The 21,616-nt window shown below is 45.8% G+C and overlaps 1 protein-coding gene across 4 annotated transcripts in view; it reads left to right on the top strand.

The window, feature by feature from the left end:
* Positions 1 to 21,616, top strand: part of pald1a (phosphatase domain containing paladin 1a) — a 91,121-nt gene that overhangs the window by 40,382 nt on the left and 29,123 nt on the right. For all 4 annotated transcript variants that reach the window (XM_076298120.1, XM_076298119.1, XM_076298118.1 and 1 more), the window contains exons 17-18: positions 492 to 563; positions 6,960 to 7,100. In XM_076298120.1, the coding sequence (XP_076154235.1) occupies positions 492 to 563; positions 6,960 to 7,100 (213 nt within the window). The remainder of the gene's footprint in view (positions 1 to 491; positions 564 to 6,959; positions 7,101 to 21,616) is intronic.

Below are 21,616 nucleotides of genomic sequence, written 5' to 3'. Positions count from 1 at the left end.
TCATGAACTCATTTACACTCTCTATCTATCTCTCTCACTCACTCACTCACACACACACACACACACACACACACACACACACACACACACACACACACACAAACACAAACTAACAAGCAAACATTTTATTAGTTTACCAATCTGATGCATACTATAAATATACACAAGTTGAAATACCATTAGCTTCTCCATTAAAATAATAAATAAATAAATAAAATATACAACAAATATATAAATATTTTGTTGTTTTAAGTAAACGGAGATTTTGCAATTTCGTGTTTTTCCTTGTCTGCCTCTGCAAGGACCATATTAGTCATTAGTCTGGTGTCTAAAAGGCTGATAGACTGAAATGTAACAAGTTGTGAAGTGACTCATGTATATAGATTTGTTTAGTGTCAGATTGTGTTCTGTTGAGTTCCACCTTGTGGAATCAACTCATTCAACTCCTTTCATTCAAATGAGGATTTCATTCATGTTTATCTCCCATCCAGGGCTTCCCAGAATTTGCCGATGATGAGATTGTGAGCGTCCCTGATGCCAAGTACACAAAGGGGGAGTTTGAGGTAGGACACACACAGACACACACACACAGAGACACACACACACAGAGACACACACACACAGAGACACACACACACAGAGACACACACACACAGAGACACACACACACAGAGACACACACACACACACAGACACACACACACACACAGACACACACACACACACACACTCTGTCACTCATTGTGAAAGATAGGAGATGAAGTGTACCTGACTATAAGGGCATACTTACACTAGGCATGGTTCACTTATACCGTGCCGGAGTATGGTTCTCTCCCGTTCTTTGTCCGCACTCAAACTGCATACTATCAAACTGTACCCAGACACAGTTGAGCTGCTGTGCTCTGGAATATATGCATAGACGCGTCCAGTCCAACTCCTCAAGCGGACCCGGGTACAGAAAAGCATACCGTGCCTGGATAGGGTTCATTGTGTTGTCTTGTCTGCCCTCAGTGGTAGAATGCTGATAAGAGTTGTTTACTGTACACAAGAAACGGACAGATTTTGGAATAGCTCCGCCCAAAGCACTTAACTGCCCTCAAGTGACACAGACTTAAGTCAAGGGCAGAACGTGCATAGGCTGAAAAATACGTAGTTTCAGGCTTTTCTAGACTTAAGTGCATGGGAGAATATGACTCATAGTGCCGAAATGCGATTAGACAGAACAAACATATTGTCAAAAGTTGTGTGTTTAGAACTCCATCCTCTCTCTCTCTCTCACGCTCTCTCTCACACACACACACACACACACTCACACACACTCACTCACACTCACATACAGTACAGACTTCAATTACATCTGCCATCTGCTAAGAGTGTGCCTTGAGTTAAAAAAACAAAAACATGTTTATTGTGTTTACTCTGTGTATGGCTGTGTGGATACAGAGAGAAATGGGGGTGGAGAGGGAAGGAGAGGGGAAAATAAAGCCTGAGCAAAATCTCAGAGGATTTCATTGCATTGTCTTGTCTGCCCTCTGGTGCTGAAGGTGTTTAATTGGAATGACTAGGCAGGCTTTTGCAAAGACTGGCTCTGCTTTCACTTTAAAAATAATAAATATATAAATATTATTAAATATGTATATTTATACAACTTTTTCTTGGTGGAGATTATCTTTAGGGGTCAAATCAGAAAAGTTGCAGGAGCTCTGCTGTTTATTGTACAGAGTATTATAATTCTGGCTTCTGTTGTAAAAGTGGTAGGGCAACAAAGTCAAACACACACCACATTCAGAAAGTCTCACGGTTTCGCGATGTGACATTGCTTTAAGGCACTACACTCATACATGCCAGACACAGGCTAGAACAAGTCACACACACACACCACATTTTCACTACAGATCACAAATCAGTGAATCATCACATAAAAAGGAAATTACCAATTATGGTCTAGAGGGTGCATTACAGTAAGCACATTTATGCTTTGGCTCATGTGTTTGGAATTCTTTTCAAAATCTCCATCTAATTCCTTGGAAACCCTTCTAATCTAGCACATCCATTCCGTATGCCAAATTGTCACACCATTTTTGAAAAACTGAATATGAAATTAAAATGTCTGCAGCCATTCATTTGATTCTCACGAAATTTGGTGTACATAATTTCCAGGCAATGCTGGCATGAAGTTTTGCCATTCCGTTTCAAAGTTACATGTCAATATCTGTAGGACTGCCTTGACCAAAAATCTGATATTTGGTATACTTATACATGCTCCCATTTACTTAAATTGGCAAAAGTGCTGATGTGAAGTGAAGTGTGAAGAGCCAATCAGAATTCAGTAGCCAATATTTGCCAGCTTGAACGGCAGATTTTCATAGAAACTGCTGCTGGGCTAGCTACTTTAGCCAGAAATATCCTTAATTGCCACCATTTTTAAAAATGACACCCGGGCAAATTTTTACGAACTAGCCATGTAGGTGCCACCTTACAGATGGCAAATATCACCGGCCGATCCTCATTCATAATTCATAATGGCACTTAAAAGATACAAAATATTAAACAAATTGATCCCAAGGGTAGCACTGCAATAAGCACTGTTTTAGCTTACATCTCAGCAACTGCTTGGGTTAGAAATAACTTATTAATTCCTCATTTGTCTGTGACCTTCTGTAACTGCCACTTCTGAATTCAAAATTGGTTGTGAGCAGGGGTGGCTTGGGGTGGCCGCGGCCACCACAACATAAACTCTGGCCACCCCTGGCTATGTGGCCGACGGACAAAAATGTGTCCAAATTCACACCCATTATTCTCTGTTGAATTGCTCACGGAGTACTTATCACACATAAATTACAGATAAACAGATATCACGTGAAAGAGCAGAACCTGAGCTTTCCCATGATGTTAACGGCTAGGTGTTGTGATAAACGGTTCACGAGAAAATTAACGTTGGATATACATGGCATTTCCATTGTGCACACAGCGCTTCGTCCATCTCCACACCCATTACTTTCGGTGGTATAACTCACGAACACCTTGGTCAAAACAAAAAAACATTCCTCTGTACAGTAAGCGGATCCTGAGTGATCCGGTTTTGAAATTGCAGTAAAATTCTACATGTTATCTAGCCTGGGTTTCCCCATGCTGCCATACATGCACAATTTTATTCACGCTGCTAGGCAGCCTGGATTCCATGAACCAAATTTTCACCTCAACGAAGGAACCAATCACAGAACGGAGGGGGGACAGCAAGACGATGACAACACATCGAAGCGGTTATGAGCTACGTACAGACGCTGTGTAGTTCCCAGACCCCATCTCAATGAGATGAGGTCTGGCGTCAGCCAGGCTACATGTTATCCAACTTTGGGCTGAAATTCTAATATATTCTAATAGCAGCCCAAAATAATGAACTTGCTTTCCTTGCTTTCCAAATCAAAGATCAAAGACTTTATTTAGGTGAAGATTCAACACATTAGCAGTCATTCCCTTTATCCACGCCGCTATAAGGATTTACGGTACGAGTGCCAGCAATCTAGACCATTGTTGATGATTTTTGCACAGCCACAGCATATTCTGTGTTATAGCTATGAACACATACAATGGCTCGTTTAAAAGGTGATGTCAATTCATGACACTCCTGTTAGTAAACTGCAAGAGCAACAAATAGGAACATAATGGTCACATTAATCCCAATACCCTCAATATACAGTACATGCACAGATAACTCTTACACCAACCTTATGTTGTGCCTTTAATTCACGTTTGTTTCAAGATTTAGAAAGTATATAAGCCCTTTTCGCTCCCCACTTCTATGCATCATAGGTTTCCATTATATCCAAACATTCATCTTTCCCCTAAAAGGGGGTGTGTAAGTGCAGCACAACGTTCCATTCCATTCGTCAGCGTATTGCGTATTGTTTAGTTTCCGGTCTAGCTGAATCCTGTGTGGTGTTGTAGTTGTTCTAACGTTACTAGTTCTTGCAACAGCATGTGAAAAAACTACAAAGTTTGTTAGAACAAAAAGAATGTTAATCTCGTGATAAAAAAAATTGACGCCGTTAAAATAGGTTTACGTTGACGCCGTTAATAACGCGTTTTGGCATGCCTCCCCTGTCAAAATGTTCTGCTGGCGCCACTGGTTGTGAGTGCTGCTATGTGGTTGCAACTGCTGCCATGCTGCTTGACCCCCGTTAATTGCCGCCTGTGGCTATATTTTTCTTCATCTTTTTTTTTTCTTGCTTTGTATCTTTATTTTTAAAAAGAATGCAAGACTAAGTTTTTTTTTATTGGTTTTAGTAATGTTTTTACTTTCCTTTTCTTTCCATGCTCTATTCTGTCTCGCTCTCTCTCTCCTCTCTTTCTCCCTCTGACTTTCTGACATCCAGCCTGTCTCTCCTTTTTCTTCCCGATCTTGTTCCCTACCTCCTCTCCTTTGTCCTCTGTCATCTGGGACACCTGTTCCTGTGTCACTCCCTTTTGGAGACTTTTGGGTACATGGCCCTGGGCCATGGGCTGTAAATCTTAGGGTATTGTGCCCATGCTGGGGCCACTTTACTTGGGAATGATGTCAACACCTCCTCATCCATTCCCTGTGAGAAAGTACAAAGAATACTTCATCTGTCTCCCCACTTTCTCCTCCCCCCACCTCTCCTCTCCTCTCCTCTCCCCATCCCTTTGGAGTGATCCATCTCTGACAGGGCACCATAGCTGCCTGAAACTCCGTTGTCAAGGAGACTTCTTTTTTTGCGCTGCGTTGTCCTGAGGTGCCGGTACTTCAGTGAAGCAAGACAAAAGTATGCTGGCGAGGAACACAATGGGGTAACTGGCTGTGCCCTCAGGGCTGTCCCTACGGAAGCAGCATGGAAGAGCTCTGTGTGCGTGTGTGTGTGCGTGTGTGTGTGCGTGTGTGTGTGTGTGTGTGTGTGTGTGTGTGTGTGTGTGTGTGTGTGTGTGTGTGTGTGTGTGTGTGTGTGTGTGTGTGTGTGTGTGTGTGTGTGTGTGTGTGTGTGTGTGTGTGTGTGTGTGTGTGTGTGTGTGTGTGTGTGTGTGTGTGTGTGTGTGTGTGTGTGTGTGTGTGTGTGTGTGTGTGTGTGTGTGTGTGTGTGTTCCACAGTTTTACACAAACATGGGGGGTCCTGACTCTCTTGTGTTTTATACGAGCTCCTCGTCACGGACGAGCCCCCAGAGTGTCCTGCTAACAGGCTAATCCTCAATTTTGCCACACTGCGCTGGTCTGCACAGGGGGTCTGCAACACAAGCCCAGCTGCCTGCTCACAGGCGCCATACTAATCCCCCTACCTCAGACCACATCACGTTTTTGGTGTGTGTGCTTGTTCGTGTGTATGTGCACGCACGCACACAGATTTGCTCACTCACGTCCGATTTATACCTTACACCTGTCATTGAGTATTCTTGTGTGTGTGTGTGTGTGTGTGTGTGTGTCCGTGCACTAGTTTGCTCTCTCATGGCCGACTTGCACCTTACACCTGTCATTGAGTATTCTGGTGCAAAGGTGATTTCTTTTTGTAGTGTGAGGATGTGAATACTGTTTTCCACATATCGTAATGTCACATATTACCAACTGTCACGTATGTCCAACCTCTTACGTGTATGTGTCACTTAATATTAATTTCTATACAAAGCAAGACGGCGGATTCCTAAAGAAACGCAAGCACCTACACCATACGTTTTATCTAAATTAGCTATGTACCTTGTGTTGTGTTATGTGTTGTAAGGCTGCGTGTACCGCTTGGAGCTCCAGTGGAATTTTGAATTGCGAAGAGAATTCTCGGGCTAACTGTTGTGCGTCAGAAAGGTTGGGAATAAGCACCCACCAGCCCAGTACTAAACTTCGAGCATGGTAAGAACCAAACCAGATTTGGTTCAAATCTACACTCCTATGGCTACTGAAAAATTTAAGGTTCATTTAGCAAATGTTATTTTGAAGTATTAAAAAACATCGTTGTTTTAGAATTTTCGAACGAAATGGTTGGTAATTAGCACGTTTACCATATAGTTGTGAATATACGATTGTGTGTGTGTGCATGCGCATGCGTGTGTGTGTGTATGTGTGTGTCTCTGTCTGATCTTGTCTCCATGTGTCAGATACATTTCATCCGGATGGCCTGTTTGGCTGGTTGTCGCATGGTTTAAATAATGCCAGCGGTGTGGCAGTGCAGTGCAGTGCCCGTGCCAAAGCCAGGCCCTGGCATCGATGTTGGCCTGGCAAGTGGTGCCTGGTGGCCGGTGATATTCCCAGTAGCTCTGGAGCTGGCAGCCGTCAGCCCTGCCACACGCCTCTGTTCTCCAGGCGCACACACACTACACACACACACACGCAACTCCTCTGTGCCACATCACACATTTAAATTCAAAGCTCCAAATCTCCAGACACTAAGAGGAGCTCAGCCCCCCCCCCCCCCCAAACTGTACACACACACACACACACACACACACACAAACACACACACAGACATGAGATCAATGCATATAACAAAGGTCTGCCCGTGTGGGACTCTCTCACTCTCTGAGCTGCTGGCTTGTTTGTTTATAAGCAACTGCTCCTTTACAACACACAAACACAAACACAACCCTCTTTTCAGCTGAACAGTCTCGCTGGTCACTCTTTGCAAGTGGAGGGCACTCTAGGCTCCACGAAGGAGGCTGCAGCTGCTCTTGTCTTGGAACATTATCATCTGAACAGGATGATGCCAACATGAAATGCATATTTTAGACTGCACTGAGGGCCTTGATCGGGTAGACTTGTGTGTGTGTGTGTATGTGAGAGTGTGCACCTGCACCTGTTGTTCAGCTGTTTAATTGGGGAAATGTATATGCTCAGATTTAATTACAACATTGGTGACGACTACATCCTAAGACATTTTTAGAGTATACTGTATGCATGACTCTGACATCAATTTTTCACCTGTTGGTATCTTTCTCTCTCTCTCTCTCTCTCTGCATGCCAGGTGGTGATGCAGCTGGTGAGGCTACTGCCCGACGGGCACCGCATGAAGCGGGAGGTGGATATGGCGCTGGACGGCGTCAGCGAGACCATGACGCCCATGCACTACCACCTGCGTGAGGTCATCATCTCCACCTACAGACAGGTAGGGGGCACTATTTCCCTTTGGCCCCGGCTCCGTGCTCAGAAGCCAACCCCCCCCCCCCCCGTTCCCCCTCCCAACCCCCTGTCCACACTCACAGCCCCTGTCCCCCTTCCTATCCTGCCCACCCACCCTCCCCAATACACAGATGCTACCTGAAATGAAATTGTCTTTCTTTCTTCCTCTCTTTCTCTCTTTCTCTCTTTCTCTTTCTCTCTCTCTCCCTCTCCCTCTCCCTCTCCCTCTCCCTCTCCCTCCCTGGTGTGGCTTTCCCGTCATGACTCCATAAAGTGCTGTTATTTTTATGAGGGAACACCTTTTACATATGGGGACAGTGCTCTGGAAACAAGCTGGAATGTAGATTTGCCATGTTTGTTCATGGAGACAAAAACCTTTCTTTTGCAACAATTGCCCTTGAACAATGTGGGCTGTCATAAAAAGCTGATCGAATATGCAAGTAATTTAACTCAGATCATTTGTTTGATTGTTTATATTATAAAGACAATTAAAATTATTTCAGACTTAAAGGATACATTATGGCACGTCATGATTACTAATTAGAAAATATAGAACTTGAGAGTGTTGACTCTTTCTGTGTAGAAAGAAATGTACAAATGTCTATATGGATGAGAAATATCAGTTTACCGCTCGAACAGAAAAGCAAAACAAATTCACGGTAGAACAAATTCCTCTTCATGGTTGAACAACAATCTGTGCATTTCTGCGGATGTCACCGGAACTGTGGACGTAGACTGCATTCATATCGTTTCCTCTGGTGATTTGTAATGCCGGAGGAAGAGAATGACGCGTCTGACCCATAGGTGGTGCAGGAGGGTTGTGGGAAGACGTGTCCGCTTTGTGATCTACAGATCTGGGAATGTTTGGGTGCTTTTGGATGATGCACCCATTCCCAGATCTGTGTAGATGGAGACTTGGCACTGTCCTATTTTTGCCAATTCTCTCTCTCTCTCTCTTTGTGTGCGTGTGCGCGTGTCCGTGACAGAGAGACAGAAGGGGGGGACAAGAGATAGTAGGGCTAAGTTCAAGGTCAAGTTTTTTTTTGATGGTGTGGCAGGTGTGTATTTGTGTGTGGACATGGATAGGCAGTGGTGTAGATTTTGTTTTGAGGTGATATGCATATCCTTTGACAGCAAAATAGAGAGAGAGAAAGAGAGAGTGTGTGTGTGTGTAGGTTGGCAGTGGTGCAGACTTTTTTTGTCTGTGGTTTGCATATCTTTACAGAGAACGAGAGAGAGAATGCGCGTGCACCAGAGAGAGAGAGAGAGAGAGAGCTCAAGGGTTAAACCGAAAGGCGCAGTGCACACAGCCAAGCAGCAGTTCAGCCGCCTCAGCCTATTTGGTCACCCTCTCTCTCCTATCGGATGTTGGGCAGCTCAGTGGCTGTCCGTTCCTGCCTTGCCTTGCTGGCCCCTCCTAACCCAACCCCCCCCCCCACTCCGTGTTTGGAGTCCAGACCGTTATCAATGCAGGTCTGTGAGCCTCTCAGAGGTAGTCCGCCCCATCTCCCTTCATCAATGGGCCTCATTGTCTACGCCACTACTCTGTTTTCTCTCTCTCTCTCTCTCTCTCTCTCTCCCTTTTGCTCTGCCTCTCTTCCTCCCTGCCTCCCTCCTTCCTTCCCTTCCCTCACTTCTTGTTTCTCTCCTTCCTACCTTCCTCATTGCCGCCTCCTCCTCCTCACTTATTTTTCCTCTGACTTGATTCTCTCAGTGAGCTGCTACTAGAGGACCTTTCTCTCGCTTGTCCTTTTTCTCCATCTCCCCATCTCACTCTTTCACTGCCTCTCTGCATCATGTATCCTCCTTTTCTCTCTCTCTCTCTCTCTCTCTCTCTCTCTCTCTCTCTCTCCCTCACTTGCTTTCTCTGTCTAATTCTTATCTTCTCAGTTTGATTTCCTCCCGTGGACTTTCTATTACATCGACGACCTCGCTATCTTCCGTCTCCTGTTTCTCTTCCGCTCCGCTCCTTTATCTCCCTCTTGGGCAGCACGGCTCAGTGGTCATCTGTTCAATTGTAGTCAGCCTTCCAAGAATGGTCTACTGTCTCTGGCTGTCTCTGATAGAAATGGCCACGCTGCTCTATCTCCCTACTGTTGGTTCAGGTCATGGTGACTGTCCACGCACCACAATCATCCCTGGGTAATTGTATTGGGACTGCTGCACTCTACCTTCTCTTCCAAGGCTGAAGTCATGGTGTTGACAGTTGCAGGTAATTTGGGGTCATGTGCCAGGTTCGTTTCTGACCACCCTCCAAGAGCATGCCACTTAACCATCGGGCCTTTTACCCCGGCCCTCTGTCTGGGGTGTGTGTGTGTGTGTGTGTGTGTGTGTTTGGTTATTTGTTTGGTTATTTGTTTGTTTGTGTGTTTGTGTATGTTTGTTTGTGACAATCTGTCTGTTTGTGTGTGTGTGTGTGTGTGTGTGTGTGTGTGTGTGTGTGTGTGTGTGTTTGGGCGGGGGCCTCCGAATCGGACACTTTTGTCACCCCTCCTTTAGATCTGTTTACCTCTGTGCGTGAACACACCTTTGCTTTTGCTCCTGATCTTTGACCCCCCCCCCCACACCCACCCCCCCACGCACTCTGCTCGCCTAGCAGAGTGGGGCGATAAACAGAGCCAGATGTTCCCGCTGCGGGAAGTGGAATGAGACTCAGCCCCTCCCTACCTCATCAACCCCCACCCCCCAAAACCCCACTGGACGGTGGTTGGAAAATGTGTCTTTGATGGACAAAAATGTATTTACATTGCGGCTGATACATGAAAAGACCCTCTTGCCTGAGGTTTGGGGGTGGTCTGGGGGCAGCGTGTGTGTGGGGATGCTGCATGGAGAGGAGAGAGCATCACAGGCATCCAGTAAATCGCCACGGTCGTCCATCCGTGAAGCAACGAGCCCACGCCAGCTCGGTCGAGGTTGTGGGAAGTGTGTGTGTGTTTGGGACGGGGGGGGGGGGGGGGGGGGTTTGGGGGGATTCACTACCATCTAGACCCACCAGTGTGATGGTGCCTTCTCAGAAAGCCAAGCGCATATGTTAGCTAATGGTTTTTTTTCCCTCTCTCTGTCTATTTCTCCGCCATTAATTTCTCCTCCTTTTATTGAAGAGCTCATGTGGGAGTGTGGCATATTTTGGTTTGGGGAAGGAAATTGGTCCTGAACTACATCTCAGAGGGCCCCCTCTGCTTTTAATTAGGTCCCTCCTCAGTAGAGTTCTTCAAAAATAACGGACCCCTTCAGGCCCCAGTGGGCCCTCTCCTCCTTTCCCCCCTGAGAGATCCACTCGCCAAGACCCTCTCAGAAAGGTTTCAGAAACTGCTGCAGACCTTGCCACTGCCTATGTGCTTTGCCAGAGTATCAAGAGTGAAAGATGTGGTTTCCATGACTACTCTGATAACTCCTAACTTGACGCCAAATGTCGAATCTGAGCTTTTTATTTTTCACCACTTCATGTAACCCAGCAAAAAAAGGTTAACACAACCACAATCAATTAATTCTTTCGAATATGGTGTTCAAGCAAGAGCTTCGCAATTTCGTGCCATCGGCTGTCTGGAAGACAAATATGATGCGTGGTAAATTATAGGAATTATATGGTCTGTGCGAGCTGCACGTCCGTTTTTTCACCTTTACTGTCTTTTACATTCTGCCATCATTTTTCTTTTTGGTTGTGGTGTGTGTGTGTGTGTGTGTGTGTGTGTCTGTGTCTGTGTGTCTGTGTGTGTGTGTCTGTGTGTCTGTGTCTGTGTGTCTGTGTGTGTGTCTGTGTGGTTTTGCCTGGCACTAATACAAGCCACTTGGCCTGTAGGAGACCACACTACATCCTGCGGCGCACTTATCAGTTAAGTGTATGGAAACTATGCTGCCTGTGCTTCTTGGAGGAAGTATACCTGCTAGAACTTCCACCATGGCAAGCAGCTGTTTTGCCCTGATAATGTGACGCCTCTAACAAACTTGGTACGGCGAGGGGAGGATGCATATATTCATTCCAGACTCTGGCAGGAGAAGAAAAGTTTGCATCAGCATGTTTATTTTATTGTCTTTTTTATCAGAAGAGTCCCTCTTCCACCCCTATCGTCCCGCTCTCAGTCGCGACCCCAGAACCCCTGAATTTATTCGACTGTAATAGCGAGTAGTTAATCTCTCCCGACGCTGAGGCTGCTTCTGTACATCCAGATCTACAGCGGAGGCCACGGCAGCACCGGCTCCTCCAGGTGCCAAAAACAGTGAAAGCTGAGCGTGAGCGAGGAAAAAGAAAAAGAAAGTAAGAAAGGGAGAGAAAGAAAGAGAGAAAGAGAGAGAGAGAGAGAGAGAGAGAGAGAGAGACAGAGAGAGAGAGTGTCCCAGCCCAATGAAATATTCCAGTAAAAGGGAAACGAGACGTAAATCATGCCGCATGTCCCCAAAGAAAGGGCCTCATGGTTTGGACGGTGGAGTGGAAAAATATTTGCGGGGAGAGAAGAGGAGAGGAGAGGGGGAGAACGTTCATGAGCAGGTTCCTTTCGGAGGAAAGGTAAAGCACGTCATTATCCTGGCAGGCCAAGGGGGGGTGGGGAATGGGGGGTGGGGGGGGGGGGGGGGGTTAATGGTGGATTTGGGCGGGATGGAGTTGTGGTTGATGTGTGGGGGTGGAGAGACCACCACCAGCAGCAGGCCATGGAAGGGATCCTTTACTCTCCCCTTCCCCACCAGTTACTCAGGGGCGCCAAGGCCTGCAACCACCTATGAGGAAACTGGGTGGCGTTGAGCCAAGATGGTTTGCAGAGGTCGAGTTCATAGAAGCCAATGCAGTCAGTGAACAACTGGTCCCCCAAACCCTTAAAACGGTCACGCCAAACACCTTCAGAAGCTCTCTGCCGAGACCTCCTTTTCCACATGTGGATCTAGAGCATCAAGACCTCCTACAGTCTTACTGACCTGAGACATGGAGGTCAAGGGAAGGTCGTACCAACCAAATCCGATTAGCTGCAGCGACCATTACAGCTACTTCAGGCCTCCTCGGCCAGCCAACGAAAATGTTAGCGCAAGACCTCAGCCCGCCTTTGCCTCTTGGAAGAGCAGGTAGCTCGGCTCAAGGTTCAGGTTAGCCAAGGTAGCAGGTGAAAGACGGCTCTCAGTCGGAGAGACAGACACACACAGAAAGGGGAACAGTGTTGCTTTTAATTTCTGATGCCCTTCTTGGCCAGCGTTTTTATTTACTGTGGCCGACCACCAAGTAAAAGTTTTGGACCAATCACGTCAAGCTGGAGCTTAGTCTCAACAGGTGCAGGTGTGTTTTTGGATGGCATCCCACATTACACATGTCAGTCATCCACATAGTTGGAGTAAAAACGATCTTTCCTTAAAAAGGGCCCTCTAGGAAGGTTTACATTCTACTAGAGTGGAGCATATATGTTCCCTTTCTCAATAAGCATCTCTTTCATTAGCGCACAGGGATGGAAGTTTGGAATCAAGACGTGGCTTGTCCACAATATTTTCATGTGCCCTCGGGGACCTGGGTTCGAGTCCGTCCTGGGTCGCTTCCCGATCCCACCCAGTCTCTCTCTCTCTCTCTCTCTCTCTCTCTCTCTCTCTCTCTCTCTCTCTCTCTCTTGGCAAAAAAGCCCCAAAAATATGAGTTCACAGCAGTAGATTAAGTATTTATCTTGAGGCAAAGTGTGTGTATAATAGTTTGTCCCTGAATTGCCGCGTCATGCCAGGGTTGGGTAATTTATTTTTACCTGGTCATAATTTGCCATGCAGGATCTGATTACACCCTGTGGCAAGAAAGCCAGCACTGACATCAGCCCATATCTTTGAGTTTGTCCTGTTGGTTAAGGGCTGGTTGTGAATATGATTTGCTCACTTCCCATGTGTTACAAGGTCCATGTGACGCTGGCTGTCAGATGTTTAGTACTGCAGCACTGCTGAGCTGCTCTGCCAGTTAGTCATGTGTGTAATGTATGTAGAACAGGTGATTGTATGGAAATCTATTCCATACCTTGATCCGTGTACGCCTCCAGGTTTTACGCACGTGCATATTTTTCAAATGCTTTGCATTTGTGACAAACTGTGTGCACAACAAAAAAAGTCCTTTGTAGTATGTGTACCAGAGGTTTTCCAGAGGTTTTTGTTTTATTTATGTTTTCTTAATCTCCTCTCATGATGTTCAAAAACTTCAAACACTTCTTTTGTTCTTAATCAGATGCTTTGTGATGTGTTCAGAGACCCAGCTGGAGAGGAAAAGTAGCATCGTGGTGTAAAACCTGTTTTGCTTAGATGTGAAGAATTATCTCGGCTGGCAGTCTCAAGCCAGGCACTGTGTTGTATCACCTGTGAAACGCAGTCGGATGACTTGAGCTGTCAGCCTAAGGCGGCAGTGCCCACAGCAAGGTTGCCGCTGGCCTTGTTTGTTTGTCAACACTAATTTGTCTCAGCATGCTCTCGTAGCCGCTGTGTTTTCCTTTAAGCTCCTACCCACCCCGCCACTACCCCTCTCCGGGTTGATCATTTGGGGGTTTCGGAAACTTGAAATTGAACGCTTGTCCACTCAGTAGACACTGAGTGAATGCAAAGAGGCCAAGATGCCACGCTAATAAAGTACGTTCTGTCGTATGAGTTGGAGTCTCCAGTTGAAATTGAGGAGTCTCCAGTTGAAATTGATCCCCCACCATTTCTGCCTCGTATGTTCTGTTTGTTGACCACTACAACCTTGAGGTTTGGGAATTGGGTGCGGTCATCTCGCAGTTATCTGCAGTCAAGTATATAAACACCAAATGTATCATCATGCATTATGGTTAATTGTAGATGCTTAGATGCAGCCCTGTTGCATCCATTGCCACCATGGTCATTAGCTTGTGAATGCACAAATCCAGTAGCCTGGAGATTCCAGACCCAAATCTGAAAGTTTATGGGTCTGGCCACGAATAATGTTATGGCCCAACTCGAGGGGCGGCACCAAGCATGCATTTGAAAATCCCACTGCACGCAGTTGGATAACACTATACGGCCAATGTTAACTGACTGATTCCGGACTTTGACGCAATTGGATAACACTACCACTGTCGTCTGTTTAGCTCGTCTCTGGCCCGCCTATATCAGATACACACATATGATTGGTTCCCCGCGATGCAAGGGGCAAAAGCTACGTGCATCATTACTCGTAGCCAGAGTCTCTCGCTGAGCAAATGCTTCCGCGAGAACTCTGAACTCCCAGGGCACAAATCCAGTCTCGTTGCAGAGGTGCGCAGCAGAGGATTGGAGTTGTCTGGAGAGCGGTGCGGATATGTCGCGCTTATGGAGATCTAGTGCAAAGTGTAAAGCCACAGGGCTCTTCTGATGCATTCCTCATACGGAGTGTGTTTGCTCTGTCTGGGCAGTCAGTGTAGGAAGAATGAACGCACGCACGCACACACACACACACACACACACACACACACACACACACACGCACGCATACAGTGTTTCATCACTTCATCATGTCGCCCATGATTATTTCCCATCTAATACTGTATAGGTAGATCCGGTGACCACTGTGTAAATTCACGCCTACACTGTATGTGGTCCACTTTGGACAGTTCAAGTGCACACTTAACAGTGTAATACTTTGTCATCTGTTTGCTTGTGCGACTGGCATTGCTGTATTCATTTCCAAGTTAAGTGGAGGGGCATTCCAGAAGTGGTTTAGATTATAGTTTTTCGAAACAGAAGTAATCTTGTTGACGAGCGATGTAACAGGTTGGCGCTATTTCTTTGCTGAAGACGGAATGGGCTGCCTGGCGCAAGAAGGAGCGACACATTCGGAATTGATTATGTCTGTCTTGGGCTGACGTTGTTTTGGATCCGTGATTCCCACTGGATGATCGGGAATGCACCAGGAATGATAATATGGAATGGATTGGGACTAGTGCATGTGGCGCGGAAGAGAGCTGGAGTGCACGCTTAGCTCCATTTCACCATTTCTGGGTGTTTTGCCGAGCTGTTCAAAATGCCCATATGCACCAGTGGCCACATTATCAGGCATGACCTCCCCAGACGCAAACTTAGATACTAAAACCTAAAAATGTTGTACATTTCTAGAATTAAACCCAGGAATCCGAAATATAGGTCATCCTTTTGGGCCTCTTCTTTCGTCCCCTCCTCTCACAGGAGAGTCATCTCACTGAACCACAGTTCTCTCAGTGCCACAGGCTGCTAACCAGGAATTACAGCCCCAATGTTCTCAGATTTTTTCCGCGAGGACAGTCTGAACCCAAGGGGTGATTTCCCTGTCACAAGTAAAATTAGCCCAAACATTCTCTTCAAACGCTCCCTCTTGGGAACGTTCTGGAATAGCTCTGACCAGTGTGCGAGTGCAGCCATTTTTTTCTTTCTTTCTGTCTTTCTTTCTGTCTTTCTTTCTCTCTCTTTCTCTCTCTTTTTAAATGCCAACCATTCGAAACATGTTGAGACCGTGCTTGGGCAAGGATTCCCTCCCTCCCATGTGGCCCCGAGAGGCGTGAGAGGCCATGTTTTATGCGTGCGGGCAGTCGAGGCTCCAAAACTCGACACCTGTGTTAATGACCCCGTAATCACCTCCATTTAAACACCACTCCAGACGTCAGTGAAGCCTGCCCTACAGGCTGCTCTCGTAGCCACTGTGTTTTCCTTTAAGCTCCTACCCACCCCGCCACTACCCCTCTCCGGGTTGATCATTTGGGGGTTTCGGAAACTTGAAATTGAACGCTTGTCCACTCAGTAGACACTGAGTGAATGCAAAGAGGCCAAGATGCCACGCTAATGAAGTACGTTGTGTTGTATGAGTTGGAGTCTCCAGTTGAAATTGAGGAGTCTCCAGTTGTAATTGAGGAGTCTCCAGTTGTAATTGAGGAGTCTCCAGTTGAAATTGATCCCCCACCATTTCTGCCTCGTATGTTCTGTTTGTTGACCACTACAACCTTGAGGTTTGGGAATTGGGTGCGGTGAGGTCATCTCGCAGTTATCTGCAGTCAAGTATATAAACACTCTGCTGTATGCGTCATGAATATGTTGACCATAACTTCCAATTAAATATGAGCCAGGTTTAAAGCTTGTATCTCCCATCCACTGACTGGTGCATTCCTCAAGGATGAGGAAATTGCAGCTCAGCCCAAACGAGTTAGTGTGTACTCCATCGATAACCCCTGAGCTAGAAAACACTCTGCTAATTAGAGAACATGATTAACATGTGCTCGCCGTGCATTGATTAACCCACTGCAAACTGGGTTCTGGACTGTCAGTGGAATTGATCAGTGGAAGGCAAGCCGATTGATTTCCGTCCATCGGCCGTCTCTGTTGGGTTGCATGGCATTTGGGAGAGCTTGCAAATGGCATACGTAACCTGGGTGCTGTAGAATGTACTCGCGGGTGGGACATTTTACCAATGCGGTCATCTCGCAGGACAAGTTAAAAGATGTACGTTAGTCTCTCTCTCTCTCTCTCTCTCTCTCTCTCTCTCTCTCTCTCTCTCTCTCTCTCTCTCTCTCTCTCTCTCTCTCTCTCTGTGGTGATGGAGGACATGGTGAATTTGAAAGTTAGTGGAAGTGCCAAGTGCGCATTCGGTCAGTGAATAACTTCAAAACATTTTTTGACTGGGTTAATCGTGGCACAGGCTTTATCTGGTTTTGCAAATATACTGATTGCAGTCCCAGAGCAAGGCTGAGAGAGCACCCTGCCTCGCCACCAGCAGCGAAGAGTCCACCAAGGAAAAGAAAATCATATTCTGATGTATGCGGCCTCATTACCATTTGAATAGAAATCTATTTTTATTTCAGTCAGTACATTTGAGCTTTTAGAGTATCTGGAGTGTATTGGCAGGAAGAGGATTGATAGTATAGAGTCTGATGGATTGTGCTGTTGGGGGGCTTTCTTCAGCTTTTAGCCCACTGCTCTCACCATTTGGATTTTTGATGATTGCAGTAAGAGGTGTGTGTGTGTGTGTGTGTGTGTGTGTGTGTGTGTGTGTGTGGTTTAGGGGGGTTGCCACCTCGCCCTGAATAAGTTATGTTTCTGATTGTTGCTCCTTGAACACAACATTTTCAGAGTTTTGCACATTCGTTTTCACTCGGCAAAAGAATAGCAAGAAGCGAAAAGCGCGAATGTTCAAAATGTTCCAAAGTCCAGTTGCATGAGACGATGGAAGATCTTTGTGCCGCCGCGGCCTCAGTGGGTGAGGCTTCCACTGCTGGCGGTGCCATACGTCACGTTTGCGGTTCAGGATGGTTAGAGGGAGAAGAAAATGCAGAGTGGGCGAAGGAAGAAGGGGGTCTGCAAAAGCCATTATCTGGATATCCTGTCTTGACATCGTGAGAGAGAGAGGGGGGGGGGAGAATAAGAGAGAGAGAGAGAGAGAGAGAGAGAGAGAGAATAGGCAATGAATAGAAAAAAAGACAAAGGACAGAGGTGGAGAGATGGAAAGAGAATGAGGTAGGGGGAAAAAACAAGAGAAAGTAGGAAAGGTGAAGAGAAAGAGAGAGAAAGAGAGAGGGAGGGGGGCAACCCCAGCTGTGGGCACAGATGAGGCAGAAAGGAGGGATGGCGTTCCTCCATCTTGAGGCCAGATGAATGTATAGCTTTGATTAGCACACTCCTGCCTGCCTGGCTGTCTGCCACTCTGTCTGGTGCCTGTCTCTGGGTTTGTGTGTGTGTGCGTCTGTGTGTCGGTGTGTGTGTGAGAAGACTGGCCCTGAAGGCTGCAGGGGTTTTTACAGACTGCTCAAGACCCTTGTCCTGACTTGGTGACATTTTTGAGTCAACCTGTCTCTCTCTCTCTCTCTCTCTCTCTCTCTCTCAAGATCGATCGGTAAAGAAAGTTCCGATACAGTGATTTAATGCTTGGTTAACGGATCCCAGAAGCACACACAAAACAGCTGGGCCTGTTTTGGTCCGTTACTGAATTCCTCCGCAGGGCTCTCTTGTGTATATTGAGGCAACTCGCTGTTCATGCCTTCAGCTGAATGAATCACTGCAGGACATGACACTGCAGGACATTGGGGGGGGGGGGGGGGGGGGGGGGGGGTGCGGGGTTTGGGCACTGTGACGAAAGTGGAACAGACCGAGATGGATTGTTCAGGGGATGGAACCTGACTAGAGAGCCATGTTGTACAGGTCCAGGGCTGAGAGGTGGGGTGGTTGTCGAATTTGAACACACCTCGGTTCCAAACAGAGGTGAACATTTGAGGCAAATACGTTTTCTGTAAACTTTTACATTTCAAACGTTTTCGTGTACATTAGACATTCCAAATTGGTTTGATTTTTATCTTCAATCCCAGTCCATCATTCATTGTGTTTGTCTGCCAAGAGTTACCTCCTCAGACCGTTTCTGTCTGTTTGGAATACAAATGAAAAACTGTTTGCCGTTTTGAACGTACCTCTGCACTGTGTTGCTGATGTCATAATAGGTTGACACAAATAGCCCGCATTGGGACATGCAGCTTTGTTCTGGTCAGCACACAGCCATTACCAGGCATATTGATTTAGCCCAGATTCTCAACTTATTGACTGGATTTCAAAGGTTAGCTTTAATGCCCTATCTCTAAGCATGCTGGTATTTGCACATGCAATTGCAGGAGAATGCATGGCCTTTTGTTTGCCAAAAGACATTTGAAAATGCCTTGTTAACTTCGAACAGGTCAGGTAATGTCAGTTATTAAGTTTGAATTGTTTCTCCGATTGAACCTTAATTGGCTTTGGATTTTAGTTGAGATATTGGAGACTCACTGCTCACTGAGGCATGTCATCATTAAGACTTCTTTTAGATAATATTGTAAAATTCATCTGAGAAATTAAGAGGAGCGTGTATGAGACATTTGAACTTGTATCTGTGGAATTGATTCTGGTCAGTAGCCACTAGATGGTAAATGTGTGTTGTGTCTATCTGTTAGCCTCATATCAACAGTAAGAGTATTTTTCTCATGTGTGACTAATGAGCTGACCGAGTGTTTTCTCTCTTGCCTTGTAACATTTTTCCTCATGTTTCCACACACTTGCATCAGATTTGGTCTCCACTGCTCAGATATGGAATGATGATGTGCTATTCCCAGACCAGACTTTAGTGTCTCTTGCCTCTTTTTTAAATCATATGAATATTTTACAAAAAGTTTAAGCTTTGAAAAGTCATCAAACATCAATGCTTGACATTCTCATAAAATCTTCCAAAATCCAATCCATAAATCCAAAATTAATTAACGAGAGAGGATGGATTAAGGTTTGCATGAAGTAAAACACATCTATTTAAGTTTTGATTCTACAACTTAGTAGGATGTAATGTCAACTTGTAATTCACATAACACAGTTTTTGGAGATCTCAGATGTGCACACACTTGCAATTCATGAATAGGCTTTGAATATACAAATTAATTGGATGGATAAGTGGTCTGCCTCTGACGCATTTGATTGACAAAAACAATCTGTTAAGAGTGAACTCACAGAGGTTACCACAACAGGTGGGTGATATTGACATTGTCACAAAAAAGTGAACTAAATCAATCACTAAGAGGGCTACTTAAACAAACTTTGTGCCTTTTCAAAACCTCTTCAATAACAAGCCTTTGCTGATTGTGACCATAAATGTGGTATTCATACTTGGCCAATTATTCTCCTTAACTCCTCCTTGTGGGGCCTGTGTGTGTGTGTGTGTGTGTGTGTGTGTGTGTGTAGGGAGGTGGGTGTTTCTCTTCTCAGAAGGGAGGATGGATGGATGGATGGATGGAGGGATGAATGAAATGAAAGGCTTCTTGTGCTAAGCCATGTGGGAAGTGGCTCTGTTGGGAGCCTTTAATTGGCCCCTTCTACGTCGCCTGCTTCGGCCTCCGTTAATTTGCACCACATGTCTGAGCGCGGCGGCATGCGCGGCACGCCTCCTCGGCCCTGGCACAGTGCTCGCCATTTACCAACGGAGTGGAGGGAAGAATGCATCTGGCACAGTGCTCGCCATTTACCGACGGAGAATGCGTCTGGCTGGGAGTCAGGTGTTGGAGTGTCGGAAGAAAGCGAGCGGAGTGGATTGGAGGTGGCCTCTGGTGGATTGGAGGTGGCCTCTGGTTCTGCGGTTATTTGATTGCCTGGGTCTTTAGCCGAAGCAGTGAAGTGGCCACCACGACTCTGACCTTCTCGCCTCCTCGAGGCCTCATTAAGCGCTGTTTATTGATATACTGCACCAAATTCCACTTTTTTAACCTTTCACAAAGCATTTTGCCTTTCATTTGTACCCCCACCCTCTTTCTTTCTTTCTTTCTTTTTTTTTCTCTCTCTCTCTCTCTCTCTCTCTGTGATGTTACTTCACGAGTGAGTGTTTCTTTCACAGAGGGGAAGAAAACTGAACTGAAGTGAGTGTTGAAGCTAATACTCTTAATCATATTCATCTTTCGACTTGTCCTATTGTGACTCATTTCCCAAGACTTTACACCTGTCTGGGAAACCTTATTCAGAGATGTAATCAGGACTCCAGTGTTTCCCACAGAATTGGATTCAATTTGTGGCGGTAGCTGACTTGGACACCGGGGGGGGGAGGGGTATTAAGATCGTCTTGGTAGTGTGTGGGGGGGGGGGGGGATTAAGATCATCTTGGTAGTGTATAGGTCTAATTGAGTGCCTGTCACTTTAAGACGTTTGAGGGAACCCTTGCAATTGTAACACAGTTGAAAGGCTGCTGATGTGTGGATGCAATTCATAACGTTTTCTACATAGTTAAAATAAAGGTTCGTACTTCTCCTTGGGACAAGAACTTTTGAATTTTGGAAAACACTTTTTCATTTACATTGGGATTTTGCAAACAGTGTCAGAGTCAATAAAATGAGCCCTTCAACAAAATTGACAAGCAGCTGTAAGTAGGCTAAGCACGACATCCAAACAGTATTCTAACGTTAGCTTTGAGATACTGCTTGATTTCATAACTTAACTTAGTCTCTTCAATGTAGCCTACTATGTTGTGATAAGACCTTAGCAGAGTTCACTTCAATGCAGCAGTTTTGAACAAATTTGCGCAGCATGGTCACGATGCTAAGCGGATTTAATAGCAATTTAGCCAGACGTCTTCTATGCAATGCTTCTATGTGGCAACAACAATCCTTCAACAATCGTGAAATTTTTGTTAAATGCACATGCAGAGGAGGGGCAGCAGGCTACTAGAGAGAGCGGGGCGGGCAAGGAAAGGCTGCGTGCGTAAAAAGCGCAGCTCAATGGCAATGCAAGGATTTGACCTTATATTTAATTTAAATTAAATTAAATTAAACATAGAATATTAATCTGTGGCGGCCGATTTTTATTTCGTGGCGCCCCGCCACAGATTAGTCAATGTATGGGAAACACTGGACTCCCTCCTTTCAATCAAGTCTGTCTCAATGCGATACCGTTTAGCACATTCTACAGTGACAATGGGACTATGACTCTTAAGCATAATCATCCACGTTATTGTTAATGACGCTTAAGCCTAATCATCCACGCTATTGTTATCATTATTGTTATATTTTTAAGTCCCTAGTGACCGTAGCATAATTGCCGTTCAACAACTCCAGA

The sequence above is a fragment of the Alosa pseudoharengus genome, unplaced genomic scaffold (assembly GCF_046254945.1).
Source record: "Alosa pseudoharengus isolate Yale_2024_CS ecotype anadromous, Long Island Sound unplaced genomic scaffold, YU_APseudo_1.1 YU_APseudo_1.1_scf_21, whole genome shotgun sequence".
Classification (NCBI taxonomy): Eukaryota; Metazoa; Chordata; class Actinopteri; order Clupeiformes; family Clupeidae; genus Alosa; species Alosa pseudoharengus.
This window is presented reverse-complemented; position numbering and strand designations above follow the sequence as displayed.